This window comes from Mchenga conophoros, linkage group LG4 (assembly GCF_057382185.1).
Source record: "Mchenga conophoros isolate Kocher_MC1m ecotype Shallow Benthic linkage group LG4, M_conophoros_male_GT1.1, whole genome shotgun sequence".
NCBI lineage: Eukaryota > Metazoa > Chordata > Actinopteri > Cichliformes > Cichlidae > Mchenga > Mchenga conophoros.
The window spans coordinates 7605039-7621332 of NC_140529.1; the positions used below are offsets into that span (position 1 = coordinate 7605039).

A 16294-nucleotide genomic window follows, 5' to 3' on the forward strand; every position below is an offset into this window, starting at 1 on the left:
CGACTAGATCTCAAGCTGGGTCAACACACCTGAATCAAATGATTAGTTCATTACCAGGCCTCTGGAGAACTTCAAGACATGTTTAGCCATTTAAATCAGCTGTGTTGGATCAAGGGCACATCTAAGACCTGCAGGACACCGGCCCTCGAGGCCTGGAGTTTGACGCCTATGATGTAAGCCAAGGTGTGAAAAAGGGTATGGGTCATTATCAGCAGAGGTTTCGAGTGAAACCGTTGTGAGACCTTCCCTCACCAATCATGTGACCCATTGAGATCAATTGGCACAACTTTTTAAAGAAGTCCAGCTGCTTTTCTTTCCAAGTCCTTCGACTATCACTCAGTGACGCTGATACTGATAACATCATAAACATGTTCAGGAAGTACAGCTCTGATGTAAGATTTAAGGGCAGATTTATAAATATTTGTATATCCTACCAGTGTGTTCATATTTTCATTGGGTTACAACATAAAAAAGTAGGTCTTGTCCATTAAAAAGAACCAGGGCTGTGGCTCTGACAGTGGACACTTGGTTACTAATGAATGAAACACTGCAGGTATTAACCCTTTTTGGTCTAAGTCATTATCATTGATGAGTTTGCCCTAATCCTGTGCTTTCAGAACATGATGTTTCTGTTCTTTTCAAAAACTGTGCTCCCAGGTCAAAATGTACAGGTTAGGGTTAACTCCCAGCATTATTTAGACCTCAGATGGTTAACATGAGTATCACATTAGTAAGGTAAAATAAAATCAAGGTATGTACATTGGATCAGAACAGGAAAGGAATTGGATCAGTGCATTTACGGGGAGAAGAAGCCACAGGAACAAAGAAAATCAAGGAAGGAGTGCAGTACAGTTTATATATTATATTTAAAGACAATTTAAAGTTTTGGTTTTAAAATATCACAGTAGCCATCACTACTGGTAGTTATTTCTGAGTCCTATGCCATATCAACAAAAATATTTTTTATCAACCGTTTTAAATGCAAATAAAAATGTCAACAAATAATTACAATCACGTTCTATTTATAAGATGCAGAAATATATACACAGATACTGTGACTAATATTTGCACACATATTTCCAGCACTACTTGTTGTTTTTATAAGACCACATAAACGTCACACTAGAGCAGGGCGATATGGCCAAAAATATTTATCACGATATATATTTGAAAATTTGCGATAACGATATAACCGACGATATAATTGATGCGAGACAAAATACAACTCCACAACATTACTAGCGCAAAAAGACAACCTTCCATTTATTTTCACTTAAACAAGAAGCTGGTTTTTATGTACATTAAAGCTTTATAAAAATGTAACAGTGCAAATGCAAATTCCTTGCTGAAAGTTTAACCAAAAGGCATTTCCAGTAGAAATGGGCTGACATATCCTGAGCATAACCATGTATAATATCCACTGAAGTTAAAAAGAGGTGCTTTGCAACATTAAACTGCAGTGTGCAGTACGTATTTTTCGGACCATAAGGTGCACGGGATTATAAGGCACATTAAGCGAAACAAAGCAGTCAGATAAATCAAACTTTATTAAACTCATTCTTCTTGCTTCCTCCACTTCTGTACCATTGATTCATTAATGTTGAATTCTCTGGCAGCGGCTCTATTCCCATGTTGTTGCAGTATATTAATGACTAACCTCGTATTGTGGATGGATTATCTCAGTTGTTCTCCTGACTGAAGTTTGGTCCGTTTACAGCATCCTGCCATGCGATTGCATTTGTCTCTAACCATGAAGAACCTTCACGTTAACTTTTATAAGTGGAAAAGTGTTAGTGTTCGTCCTCCAGCTTCACTGTTTATGTTATGCTAACATAGCTGTGTCGCTAGCGATCACGTAGCACATCATTATATAGCAGCTAGCCCAACTTCAGTAACCCTACAAACGTCACTGCTGTTTAGTTTCCTGTCTTCATTTATGTTGGAAGTGATAGCAGAGCTGTACGTTTGATTTTTTTCAGAAATCTCTCAGTCAGAACATGCAATATCATGCTTAGGTAACTAGCGAAACTAGCGAGCTAACTTCCGCTAGCTTCCTGCTAACTTCTAACTCCGTTAAATGTAATAACTTTTGTTTTCATGGATGCCTGGAAGTTAAACTTTATAGTTACACCTGGTAAAGCAGCAATGCTGATCGTTTTATTAAAGATGAAAGAATTTAGACAGTTTTTAACTCTAAGTGATGCTGCAGTGTTGTTTGACCTGAAACATACGGAGTTTAGGACCCAGATTACTCCCAGATTTAAGAGCATCTTAGTCCGACAAATACGACAATAACAACGGCTGCTTGCATGTTCTGCAAAAAAATGTGCTTTGTTGTGTATCTGACGGACAAACACCAAATCAGTTCCACATCACGGAAGTTGCACCATTTTTACAAACCAATTCTGGTTCATCTGTTTCACTCAACAATCGGCCATGTGCGTATGAAAACAAAGGCACTGCGCATGCGCGTTTTACTCCCATTCTATCGCGATATTTCATTTTCCTATCGTTGCCTAACATTATACCGGTATTACCGTGAACGGTATAATATGGCCCAGCCCTACGTCACACAATCAAATACTAAACATGAGTGATCGACCAACATACTGAGCTACACAGACAGCCCCAAAAGGTTGATTCTGTTCATCTGGACGTAACGTTTTCAGTGGGAGAAACCTTTCATTGAGCACGCACTGAGATAAATAGACAGTCCTACCAGGTCTCTTGCCCAGGCGAAGGTTAAGGAGAGGAGAGGAGGGGAGTGAACGAGTGAATCCTTCGATCATCCTGACTTCTGATGCCTCTGAGTCCGTGTTACCTATTGGAAAAGTGTCAAAGAGCAAGAGAGAGACACTGCTGCATGAAACAGTGGTGTACATAAGAAGAACTCATCTGTATGTGCCCAAACAAACAGCCACCCATGATCTGCGTGTTTTACAACAATATTAGACGAAAATATTTTGTGTAATATAGCATTAACATATCTATCTTTTTACACATCCATGACATGGCTTCATTGAAACACACAGACTAGAGGCACAGCTTCTGGTCGGAGCACAAAACGACGGGTGAAAAACACATATAATATGAATTTACTGACCACTGGTATTGTTCTTGCGACCTTTGCCGCCCAGTAGCATCTTCAGGCTGTTCCGGAACATGATTGCTCACGATGTCAGCAAACACACATGAGCACACTTCCTGTCAACACTCCTACAGAGATGGAGACAGAGAGAGAGTGTGTCAGTAAACCATTAGAACTAATCACTTCCTTTTCCAGCTGACTCCTTATGTCCAGTCATGTTATGATCCATATGTGTTCCTTAACAGAATCTCATTGCTCTAACAGTTTAATCATCTGCAGTGAATGTCATTTCCTTGTGTAAATGTCTCTGACCGAACTCAGTATACTGCTATAGTGCTATAACATCAATAGCAGCAGGTCCCCAGAGTATCTGAAAGGACACTTATGTAGCTTGGGTGGCAGAAACAGAAAACAGGGAGGAGACGTGGCACTCCTGAATGCCTGAGAATCCTGAATAGAAATATATGTAAGAATTCTGTTGTTGTGCATTGCATCAGTGATAAGCACGGAGGACTAATAAAAGGATAAGGAAATACATCTGTTATAGGATTATGTGCATTATATAGGTTCTGTCAGGTAGAAGATGAATCAGATTTCCATTTATTCTGGCATTATAAAAAGGAGCATGACTTGTTTCTAGAAGAACTTTGGTGGCTTTTAACAGGAAGAAGGCTCATGGAGAACCACCCTCAGGGAGGGGCGGCTGTCTGCCGTGATCGGCTAGGGAAGAGTGGATGAAGACAGGACAAAGAAATGCTGTGGAAGAGAACCAGAGATTAATAATAACACGAGGTGAGTGAAACACTCAGGCTACGTCCACACTTTTCGTTTGAAAATGCATCGTTTTCTCTCTGTTTTGGCCTCCCGTCCACACTGAGACGGCGTTTTCGGGCTAGTGTGGTCATAGCCTCAGTGCATCATGGGAATCCTCCAGCAGCCTAGACCTTTTGCAGCAAAGTAAGGGAGGATTTAAGCTCATCATTTTTTTGTCAGATGTGTTGATTCATCACATCCAGTTGAAAGCTCCGTGAAGCTAGCAAAGGCGTCATACCGCTGCGATGCTTTAATACATACATAAATGGACTGTTACTTACACAGCCCCGTTCTTTTCTGTTTGATTACTCAGTTTCTTACTACATGCCTCATTCACATACATTCATACTATCAATTTTGACTTAACCCCGTAAGACCCAACCCATCAAAAAACAGCCAGAAAATTCTGTTTTTTTGGAACTGAGATGTTTAATAAACCTTATAACAAAATGCTATATCATGTATATATTTGCTATAGCATGTTGTTTATGGTATATCTTTATTATATATTTATTAGTGCTGTCAGTGTTAACGCATTAATGCTGTCATCACGATTAACACGATTACAATTTTTAAAGGGCTCAACCCATCTGGAGCGCAGAATGGACACACGTTGGACAAACTTCCTGAAATGCGTTAGCAGAGTCATTTCAGGGATTTTGAGTCAGTCTGCGCTCCAGACGGGTTAATTGTTCATCGCATTAGTCGTGATGATGGCGTTAACATGTTTAAGCTGCATTAACGCTGGATGCTGAGTAACCCCTTACATGGATTGATCTGCGTTAACTCATTAACGCGAATTAGCCCGTTTTAACGCGTTAATGCAGATCAGCCTGCGTTAACCCGTTAACGCTGACAGCACTAATATTTATTATATATTTTTTGTATGGCATTTGATACATTGGGCATTTTTGGCAACTTTTTGTTAACAACAATGTTAATTTTAGACAAAAAAGAGTTTTGTCCATAACATTTTGAAATTATGGCAAGTATTGATCATGTTCATGAGATAGAGGTCTCAGAAACTAATGTAGGAAATATGATACAAATGGCATTATAGGGTTAACATTCACACATTCCCCTGGAGAATTCACAGACCAATGGATACATCAGGGGCAACTTGGGGTTCAGCATCTCGCCTAAAGATACTTAAATATACAAACCAAAGGAGCTGTATGCTCTACCTCCTGACCCACAGCTAAACATATATGAGCTCAGAACTTCATTCTAATCAGTCATTTGCTCATAATGGGGTCTAAACACGTGCTGAAATAACCAGAAGTATGTTACAGATATACCATGGCCAGTTAGCTAGTGTTATAGCAATAAGCTCACCAACCCACTTTTGGTGTTAGCAGAGGGTTGTGTGTGGTGCACCCTCTATGAACCTTTATGACCACTGTCTACGACTGTAGCTGCGGACTAAAATCCTTTTTCTACTCTCCAGCCTCCAAGTTTTAGTTGGGAATTCAGTCTTTTCAGAGCACATTTCCAAAGCTGAACAAGGACCACTGTCAGCAGCTGCAGTCCAAGATGGTGGAGGTGGGGTCTATCCATGGAAAACTAAAAAGCTGTATTACATTTAAGAGTTGATTCTACACAGAATCACACATCACACAACATTTCCCTTCTTTGCTCTTTTGCTTTACTACAGTGTGACTTTTGAACACACCCATACTGCTGCCTGGCAATGCTGTTGCTAGGCAACCATCTGCGGTTGCTAAGCAATCCCCTAATGATAATTCATATTGATGTAACCCTTTTTGCCTGGTGGTGTATGCTTCTCTGGTTTATCTGTGCCGTATGAAGGCTACAGAACTTCAGATGTGGGTCACTGTGTCAGTGTGAGGTTATTGATTTTGAGCAAATAAGCAACTCCATGAGACTTTACACAACTTTAACTTAACGTGAAAGACACTCAGGACAAATATGTGAAACTATTCAATTGAAAGATAGTTTGATTTAAAAAACAGATTTCTGACATATATCCTAAAACTGAAGATGGCAAATGCACATCTTTAACCTTGTGACGTCTAAGCTGTCAAACCCTAACCGACCTTGGGCAATCTAATGAATACCTCATTTGTGTTTTATTAAACTGTTCGCCTAAGTCAGCAGGAAAAAAAAATTTATTCATTCTAACTATATTTTTCCAAAATATAGGGATAGGTTAGGGCTACCACCTACTTCTTAGATCTCAGAGGGGTAAGAAGATAAAGAAGATGTACTCTACATTTCAAGGGCACTGATTTGATTACACGTATGGGTACCTGACATCTGGGAACAAAAGATGTGTTTTAGTGTTGACTTCAGATTTGGGGTTAGCCATGTGGTAGCGAATACGCGCTGCATTAGTTTTGTTGTGTTCCAGCTGTAACTTCATCAGACGACACAGTGTTGTTTGCACTATCAATGTGGGGGGAAGCTGAAATCCCTTCGGTCTTCTCCTGAATGACATTATCGCCACTCCGAAAAAACTCTGAAAAACTCATCTTTTCAAGATGCTGCTGTTTTTCTCTCTGTATAATCTGGGAATCTCTGAGCTCTTATACTGATATATCATTAATGGTAAATACAGGCGCAATTGTACATGCACATCTTTAACCTGACCACACTGGCCATGCTGGTTTCAAAAATTGAGAGTATCCAAGGCAAAATGACGCCAAAGCGTGGTGCACGGTGCTGCTGTCAATTTTAGCTCATGCCTCGTGCCTTTTCGCTCTCCCTGTGTTCTGAACTCTGCTGGTGATCCCTTTCCTGTTCCAGCTCACTTTTCTTCCAATCAGCACTCAATCTACACAGAGCGTGATCTACGTCGAGCTACATACTGTTCGGTTTTTAGGCAAATACCTCTGCAAACAGAAACAAATGCGGTACTATGAATAAGTGGAGTGGAGGAAAGTAAATGTACTTCCTTGTAAAAAATTTAAATAGTTTGTGATGTCAGTTAGAGGGATTATTTTCTTTGTTCCCTGATTTCCAAAATGTGGGAGAATAATGCAAATAAAAACAAAAGTTATATTTCCTGATAGCATAGAGTTAGGGTTACAGTTAGGGAACCCAATGCTGACTTAGACCTCACAGGGTTAATCTCAGTTGGTTCAAAGTATTGCTACATAACAAAACCAAATTGTGTCTTGTGTGAGAGAGCCTACATGGCAAGAGGGACGTTTAAATAACACAGGAAGCCCGAGTCGCAGTGGCATTGCTTCCTCACTGTTTTACTAAGAAAATGTCTCTGCTTCAGGATTTACACTCTGAAAAAAATCCATGTACAACATGCACTGAATAGTTTTAGGACTGGCACTGAAACCACACCAGGGGTTTACAGTTTAAACAGTTTAAGGAAGCACTGACCTCTGGCCCCCTCTGTTGACCATTGCTGATAACAGCAGCATAGATATAGTTTCCACTGGGAAACTGATGTTTTCACAGCACAGCAATTTAATAATTGTACTCTCATTCAGCTTTATTAAACTACCAGTGTGACTCGTGTCAGCAACAGTGCATATTAATTAGGCTTTTACACACACACTAATTTCTGTCATGTTACTGCTGGCTTATTCCAGTTCGAAATACGACATATGGCATAAGGTTTCTATATGATTTATCATTATCGTGTTTTCTTTTTACTGGATATGTCTGACAACCATAAGTCCAAATATAAGACCAAAAATATATATCACGATATACATTTGAAAATTTGCGATAATGATATAACTGACGATATAATTGACACGAGACAAAAAACTTTACAACTCCACAACTTTATTAGTGCAAAAAAACAAAAAAAACAATGTATTTTCACTTAAACAAGCAGCTGTTTTTTATGTGCATTAAAGTTATATAAAAATTTAACAGTGCAAATGCAAATTCCTCGCTGACAGTTTAACCAAAAGGCATTTCCAGTGGAAATTGGCCGACATATCCTCAGCATAACCATGTATAATATCCACAAAACTTAAAGAGGTTATACACACACAATACGGTAATATTATGTTGAAGCACAGTATGTATCACCCCGCGAGGTTCCGCCTACGATAGCCGTAATGCTCCGGCAATCCATCAAGCGGTGCGGCTTCGTAGGTTAGCAAAGTCGTACTGAAACATTTGACAGATTTTCGAGCGCCGTGTACATAAAATCGTTTTGAGGTCAGTAAACACAACCAGAATTCATACACAAGGCACACGGGATTATAAGGGACGCTGTCGATTTTCAGAAAAATCAAAGGACTGATTTTAAGTGTGCCGTATTTTCCAAAAAACACGGTAATAACGACGGCCCGCTAGCATGCTCTACCAAAAATAGTGCTTTGTTGTGTATCTGACGGACGAAAGCTGAACCAGTTCCACACCACTGAAGTTGTAGCAGTTTTAGAAACCAACAACAAACCAACTCTGGTTCATCCATTTCATTCAACGATCCGCTTTCGCCCTTCTCATTCTCCATCGCCGCCGCCGTGCTTTTTCCGCCATGTGTGTAAAACAAAAGCACTGCGCATGCGCGTTTTTTCCATATTCTATCGTGATATTTTATTTTCTTATCGTTGCCCAACATTATACCGTGAACGGTATGATATGGCCCAGCCGTATTGGCAGGAATATTTTAATCACAAGAAGATCACAAGCAACACTGCTACTTAGACACTGTGTGGAGCCACATGCCCCTTTAGTTCCATTATATTCATAATAAGTGTCACGGTTCGGGGCAGCGGCCGTGTGAAGAGTGGAAGGAGGACTCAAATGCAGCACTTATTCAGACGTGAAGGGTGATTTATTAACAATACCAGACATAAAGTGGAGATGGCAAACAGAACTAAGGACGAACTAACTGGGAGAAACTACACAAAGAAATAGCAAACCTGAGCATGAAGGGAGAACAGCAGGGAGAGCACGCAGGGGATTACACCAGGTATGAACACAGACGACGCGACGAGGAGCAGAGGAAAACACACACTAAAGTACACAAAGAGACACTGGGAAATCACACACAGGTGGGAGACACAGCTGGACCTGATTAACCTGACGAGACAGGGGAACACTAACACCAGGGACCAATAGAGGGAGCACAAACCCAAAACCCAGTATCTAAAATCCCAAAACACAAACCATCCCAAAACAGCCCAAGAATAATAAAGAGAATAATAACAATAAGGAACACAAACACAAAGTCACTGAGTCATGGCTGCAGGACCATGACAGTACCCCCCCCTCAAGGGCTGGCCCCCGACAGCCACAGAAACACACCACCAGATCCGGGCGGGCGGCAGGGGGCCCAGGACGGAGGGACCGGGCCAAGACCAAAGACGGAGGCCCCAGAGTCCCAAACAAATGTTCACAAAAAAAAAACTCACAGGGGAGCAGAGTCCAAAACACAGTTCAGGTGGCCGGCCACGAAGAAGGCCGTGGCGGCGCGTAAAGAGTTCGGGAGGCCGTCCACGAAGAAGGCCGTGACAGCGCGCAAAAAGTTCAGGGGGCCGACCGTGCGGAAGGCAACGGCGGCCACTCAGGCGAAGAGGGTCCGGGGGCCGGCCGTGCGGAAGGCAACGGCGGCCGCTCAGGCGAAGAGGGTCCGGGGGCCGGCCGTGCGGAAGGCAACGGCGGCCGCTCAGGCGATGGCGGTCCGGGGGCCGGCCGTGCGGAAGGCAACGGCGGCCAGTCAGGCGACGGCGCCCGGCCACTAGCCTAGCCAGCGGTCTAGAAAACGGCCGTTTAGCTCCAGACCCAAACGAGGCTGGGCCAGGCGAGGCTGAAGGCATGGAAGCCGGGGCCGCAGCGGGCGAAGATGCTGAAGACGCTGCTGCAGGCGATGGTGCGGATGCTGAAGACGCTGCTGCAGGCGATGGTGCGGATGCTGAAGACGCTGCTGCAGGCGATGGTGCAGACACGGAGGCTGGACCAGACGAGGATGCAGACACGGAGGCTGGACCAGACGAGGCTGATGAGGATGCTGAAGCTGGACCAGGCGAGGCTGATGAGGATGCTGAAGCGGAGGCTGGACCAGGCGATGCTGATGAGGATGCTGAAGCGGAGGCTGGACTAGGCGCAGTGGGTGAAGATGAGGATGCTGTGGCCGAGGATGCGGGCACGAAGGCTGGACCAGACGAGGATGCAGACACGAAGGCTGGACCAGGCGATGCTGAAGCAGAAGCCGGACCAGGCGATGCTGAAGCCGAAGCCGGACCAGGCGTGGATGAAGCTGGAGATGAAACCGGGCCAGGCGTGGATGAAGCCGGACCAGGCGTGGATGAAGCTGGAGATGAAACCGGGCCAGGCGTGGATGAAACCGGGCCAGGCGTGGATGAAACCGGGCCAGGCGTGGATGAAACCGGACCAGGCGTGGATGAAACCGGACCAGGCGATGAAGAAGCTGTAGCTGAAGCCGGACCAGGCGATGAAGAAGCTGTAGCTGAAGCCGGGCCGGGCGAGGACGAAGCTGTAGCTGAAGCTGGGCCAGGTGAGGATGAAGCTGGACCAGACGAGGCTGAAGCTGAAGCTGAAGCTGGGCCAGGTGAGGACGAAGCTGGACCAGAACCAGGCGAGGCTGAAGCTTCAGGCTGAGGCGTGGCAGTAGCAGGTGGTAGCGCTGCAGGTGATGATACTGCAGGAGGCGGCGCTGCAGCCACAGGTGGAGAAGCAGCCACAGGTGGAGAAGCAGCCACAGGTGGCCGGACGGGATCCTCGGGCCCCCCAGCCGACGTGGCAGTCAGTGTGGCATGAGGCTGGACGGGCTCCTCGGGCCCCCCAGCTAGCGAAGCAGGAGGCTGGACGGGCTCCTCGGGCCCCCCAGCAGGCGAAGCAGGAGGCTGGACGGGCTCCTCGGGCCCCCCAGTAGGCGAAACAGGAGGCTGGACGGGCTCCTCGGGCCCCCCAGCGAAAACAGCCGCAGAACCAGTGGGCACCGGGGCCCCCGGCACACATGAAACAAAACCAGTAGGCACGTGGGCCTCTGGCACACATGAAACAAAACCAGTAGGCACGTGGGCCTCTGGCACACATGAAACAAAACCAGTAGGCACGTGGGCCTCTGGCACACATGAAACAAAACCAGTAGGCACGTGGGCCTCTGGCACATATGAAACAAAACCAGTAGGCACGTGGGCCTCCGGCACACATAAGGAGGGCTGCAGCTGCGCAGAGCACTGACCCTGCTCAGGCAGTGACAGCCCGGTGCAGTTCACAGCTGGCATCTTGGCCTCCAGGGGTCCAGAGTAAGCTGAGGGCAGAAACCCAGCCTCTGGGGAAGCCCCGGAGTGAGCAACAGTCTCTAATGTTGCCAGCTTTTGAGGAACAGGTCCGTAGTGAAACAGTTTGTCTCCCTGCTCAGAAACAGCGGTGGAAAAGCAGTGTGAAAATTGTGACTCAGCCATTAACTGAACTACGGGTTGCGGTGATGCAAGCGGTGGTGGTGGCTGAGTGGCTAACTGGAGCGGCGGCAGAACAGGTAATTGTGTCCTTGGGGAGGCTAGCGGTTGAGCTACAGACTGGGAGGCTTGTGGCTGGACACAGAACTGAGCCGGAGAATGGCGATAAAGTCCTGGCTCAGAAGGGGCGGCAGAGAAACAGTCTCTCGGTTTTACAGAGGGTTTGTACACGCCCACTTGCGAAGGATCTGTTACCACGAAGGTGGGTAAGCGACCCGTACAGTCTCCCATCCCGCTCTGAATAGCCCCAGAAAACAAAGTCCCGGAATCTGGGGAAGCCCATGCATCCCGCTCACTCACCGCCTCGGGCTGCTCGGAAGTAAATGCAGACGGGGGGTGAAGTCCAAGGTCCAAAAGGAGAAACTCCTGCTCCCACGAACAGAGCGAGTCCAGAAGCCATGGGAGACCGGTCACCAGACGCTGTAGCCGCCTCTCTATAGCGCGCTGGGACGTGCCACCCGGGCTTTCCAGCCACAGGTCGATCAGCTCCTGTGTGGCATCGATGAGCGTCTCCCGTAGCTCCCTGGACGGATTAAGCGCTGCTGGGTCCATCTTGTGGTCGCGTCGTACTGTCACGGTTCGGGGCAGCGGCCGTGTGAAGAGTGGAAGGAGGACTCAAATGCAGCACTTATTCAGACGTGAAGGGTGATTTATTAACAATACCAGACATAAAGTGGAGATGGCAAACAGAACTAAGGACGAACTAACTGGGAGAAACTACACAAAGAAATAGCAAACCTGAGCATGAAGGGAGAACAGCAGGGAGAGCACGCAGGGGATTACACCAGGTATGAACACAGACGACGCGACGAGGAGCAGAGGAAAACACACACTAAAGTACACAAAGAGACACTGGGAAATCACACACAGGTGGGAGACACAGCTGGACCTGATTAACCTGACGAGACAGGGGAACACTAACACCAGGGACCAATAGAGGGAGCACAAACCCAAAACCCAGTATCTAAAATCCCAAAACACAAACCATCCCAAAACAGCCCAAGAATAATAAAGAGAATAATAACAATAAGGAACACAAACACAAAGTCACTGAGTCATGGCCGCAGGACCATGACAATAAGCCAGATACCTAGATAGCTAACATCTCCAAAGCTGAGATTACTCCAAAACATTACAGACAGATGAACAGGACTACAGACTGGAGGTAAAATAGATACATTTGAAGTTTGATTTTTGGTTGAACGCTATGTCACAATATGTGAGCATAACATTAGCAAAGAAATCTAGATGTCTGATAAGGTGAATAGTGTTACGAAAATAAAAGCTATGTCATTGTCTTACCAGGATGGTTAACTGTAGTGTGCTGTACAACATCAAAACTACCAAGTGATCACAAGAAGTCATCTGTAATTCTGATTTTCTTCCATTAACATTTTTTTCTGCTTTTACCGACCCTAAGTTACAGTAAAGTAAACCAACTGCACTCGTAGTGTCACAGGTGTGCTACTCAAATATAAAGCTTAACAAAAAAGAGCATCACTGTTTTTCAGTTCTTTTTGTCCAGTTCTTTTTGTTGGGGTGTTGGGGTTACACTGGAGGTAAACCTTAGGTTTAAACTGCACAATCTTTAACACACACATTATTTAATAATGGAAATGTAGGCTTCCTGCAATTATGAGGTGGGATCCACATGACAAGCAAATTTAATTCAAATGACTGACACAGCACTACCTGTTTCCTGATATAATCTAAAACGAATCCAATGTATGCTGGGAGACTTCACTACATCAACAATTTAAAGTTGAAATTTCAAATATTTTCCTGCTTTTAACAGTCCTACATGAACCCTGTTAGGATTAAGTCACCATAGGTAATAAGCTACATTATACTTATACAACCAGAAATGTAATAATAAAAACGTTTTTTGGAAGGAGAAGAAGAAAAGAATCATTCTAACTGACACACATCAGAAAGTATTTATAGTGGATCCAAAAAATGGTTTTTTTTCTTCAAAACATTCAGATCTAAAACTGCCCATGTGAACAAACCTGTCAACCAAAGCAGCCACATGGTGTAAGCAAAGCAGTAAAAATGCTTCTGAATGCCATAAAATTGGGCTTATTTTAAACTTTTGTGCTGACAAATAAAGATATGCTAGAAAAATAAAGGTAGTCATAATAAATATTGACTTTCAGTTCAGTCTTTATTAACTGTGTTATACTTTAAGCTATAAAAGGCACAAGTAGTCAGCTAAGCGGGCACCCTTATGCCTTTCCTGATGACTGTAACTCACATTCATCACTGAAGACTGCCTGCCCTTTCCTCACCATGCAGGACTCACAAAGCTGCATCACGTTGTGAAGCTGCTGAAGTAAAATCTTTTTGGACATATTTACAGTCTTAGTGAGTTTGTACTTATTGACTACAGACATTCAAAAATACCACAGCGGTCTGTGCATGCCCTAAATCATTTCAACAACAAACACTGTCGTGATGGAAGAAAAGACTTTATGAAATATGTGCACACATATATGTATGACACATTTCCATCCAAACTTGTGCTGCCAGTTTGAGTCTGAGCAGCTCTTTCTCCATCGGCTGTTTTTATTTCCACTTTTTTTCTTCTTTTCTTTTACTGTTAGTCTCATATTCCATGGTTTCGATTTCTGTTTTTTCTGGAAAGACACACACACACACACACACACACACACACACACACACACACACACACAAAAACACACACACACACACACAAAAACACACACACACTCACACACACGCGTGCATAAAGGTACATGATGGATGAGGAAACCACTCAGCATATCATCATTACTGTGAGCAGAATGTGGCAGAGTCTCTATGCTGTCCAAGCCTCTTCCTCTTTTCCTCTCCCTTTGTGTTTGACTATGTTTTCTCTTGGGAACATTCTCCTTTGTGTGTGTGTGTTTAGTGTGTGTGTGTGTGTGTGTGTGTGTGTGTGTGTGTGTGTGTGTGTGTGTGTTTTTTGTGTGCCCAAGGGAGAGTGGATCAGGTGCTACTACCAGGTGCACTATGAGCAAGAGAGCGAAGTGACTCCACAAGGACGAACCTTTCTTCAGTGAGTGTGTGAGGAACATGTGTGTGCAGTCAGATAAGCCACTGCTGTCAGTAAATAACACTTTCGAATGTTTAATTTCATTCTTGAAGAAAAGCATAGTGCTGAAATTAATTTAGCATAACATTCATTCCCAGTGCAACCTCTCTTGGCAGCAGATATTTCAAAACCTGAGCAAATAAACCCCATGGCTATCTGCGAGGGGAGTTTAGGAATAAGCCTAATCCATGTCTGAGAAAGAATCCCACAAAGAGCTTCTAGCTGCAGCAGCTAGAGGACTACTGGCTCTTTAGATATGATGCACACACAGCAGTGACTAGCTCAGCCTTGCATGGGTGTGTAATGTGTGTCAGTGTGCTAATCCTTGAAGGGAAGTAAGCTGGAGTGACGGGACTGAGTCTAAAAAATAAAAACCCAGACACCCCCCCAATCGACAGCACGCGCATGACTGAACTGCAGCACATATATTAATACGACAGTGCATGTGTCTGGGAAATGAGAGATGTTGGCCTTCTTATGTAAATGCACTGAAGACAAATTAGACAATGGAAAATAGACCACGAGTCCTTTGTGTCTGCCTGAGATGGAAAAATGAGAAGGCAAGCAATAACAAACATAAAAATGTTCACGTACACAAATGAAACAAAAGGAGAAGACAGGGGTTTGATGAGAAAAATGTTTTTGTATTTACCACATAAGAAAAGTCACCAGGATTGTAGTAAAAGCATTTTAGATCCGTTTTTTTAAGCTTGGTCTCACTTTTGTTTATCAAATTGCCAAAAATGAGAGAAAAATACACAAACTTCTGTTAAGTGAGTTAACATAAACTTTGTCTACTTACACGCATGGTTTGTTACACAAGGAGGCTGTGGAGCCTGTGTTTTGTACTTCTATCAAACTGAAAGAACGGTAAACCAGTGCACTGATTCAGACAATCATAAAGCAACAGTAACTATTATTTTGGCCACCTGGGTAAACAGAATGAGCTGTAAAAATGCTTTTATAGCCAACGTGCCAGCCTAGCTCTTTGTCAGGCAAATGTTAACTATTATGCATTAGGTCTAGCTCATCTAAGTCCCTGTTAGCAGATGATTCAATAATTGAATAAGTGACAGAATCAACACCAGCAAGCTACACTATCAGAATTCTTGGAGCATGGGCCATGAAGGAGGAGCGGTGGCAGGGATCTTTCACTGCAGCTTGTGAAAGCTAGAAGATGTAGACCCAGATTTGTTAGCTTTACTCTCAGACTCCCCCCGAGTCGGCTGCTGTTTCGGCCTCTCTTCAATCCCAGTCTCCACTCGCAGACATCCCACGGTGGAAGCAGAGCAGTAGGTAAAGCCAGTTGTAATTGTAAGATGGGCTTTATGTAAACTCTCTCTTTTCTACACTTTTTCATTCAAATTATTCTTAAAGTTTAAATAAAAAATGTACATGAAAAGAGATATTTTTAACTTATAACTGATAACAGCAAGATAATTGTTAGTTTCATAAATAATTATGATGAATAATACTGACCATAATGATCCTAATTATGATTTCTACTTTAATCAAGCAGCCTCAGAACAAGTTGTGTTTTTTTTCTTATTTCCAGTCACAGAGTTCCTGTGGTGGATTCTCTTATCAAACAATCGAAGTGTGTCCCAGCTGCAAGATAAAGCTTCATATTTAAACTGCTGTAAACAGCTTCTTCTTCTTCTTTCGACTCTGTATGATGTCATAAGGAGAGAGTATCTCAGCTCTTTTTTCCAAGGGACAGCCAATCAGCAGGAAGTTCTCTTAAACAGTCAGAAGCTGAAATATCTTGTTTCAGACAGTGAATGAACTGAGAAGCTCCATCAAGGCCTGATATGAACTAAAGAAGGATTATTTTAAACTATAAATTATGCAAAGCTACTCTAGTAAAGTACAAGA

General features: G+C 43.8%; 1 protein-coding gene across 1 annotated transcript in view; it reads right to left on the reverse strand.

Annotated features, from left to right (window-relative positions):
- tanc2a (tetratricopeptide repeat, ankyrin repeat and coiled-coil containing 2a) overlaps window positions 1-16294 on the reverse strand; it is a 59756-nt gene that overhangs the window by 31600 nt on the left and 11862 nt on the right. Inside the window, exons 2-3 of the mRNA XM_085270170.1 lie at window positions 3104-3216; window positions 2720-2821 (exon numbers count right to left, since the gene is read on the reverse strand). Coding sequence (XP_085126296.1) covers window positions 2720-2821; window positions 3104-3164 — 163 coding nt within the window. The 5' untranslated portion in view covers window positions 3165-3216. The remainder of the gene's footprint in view (window positions 1-2719; window positions 2822-3103; window positions 3217-16294) is intronic.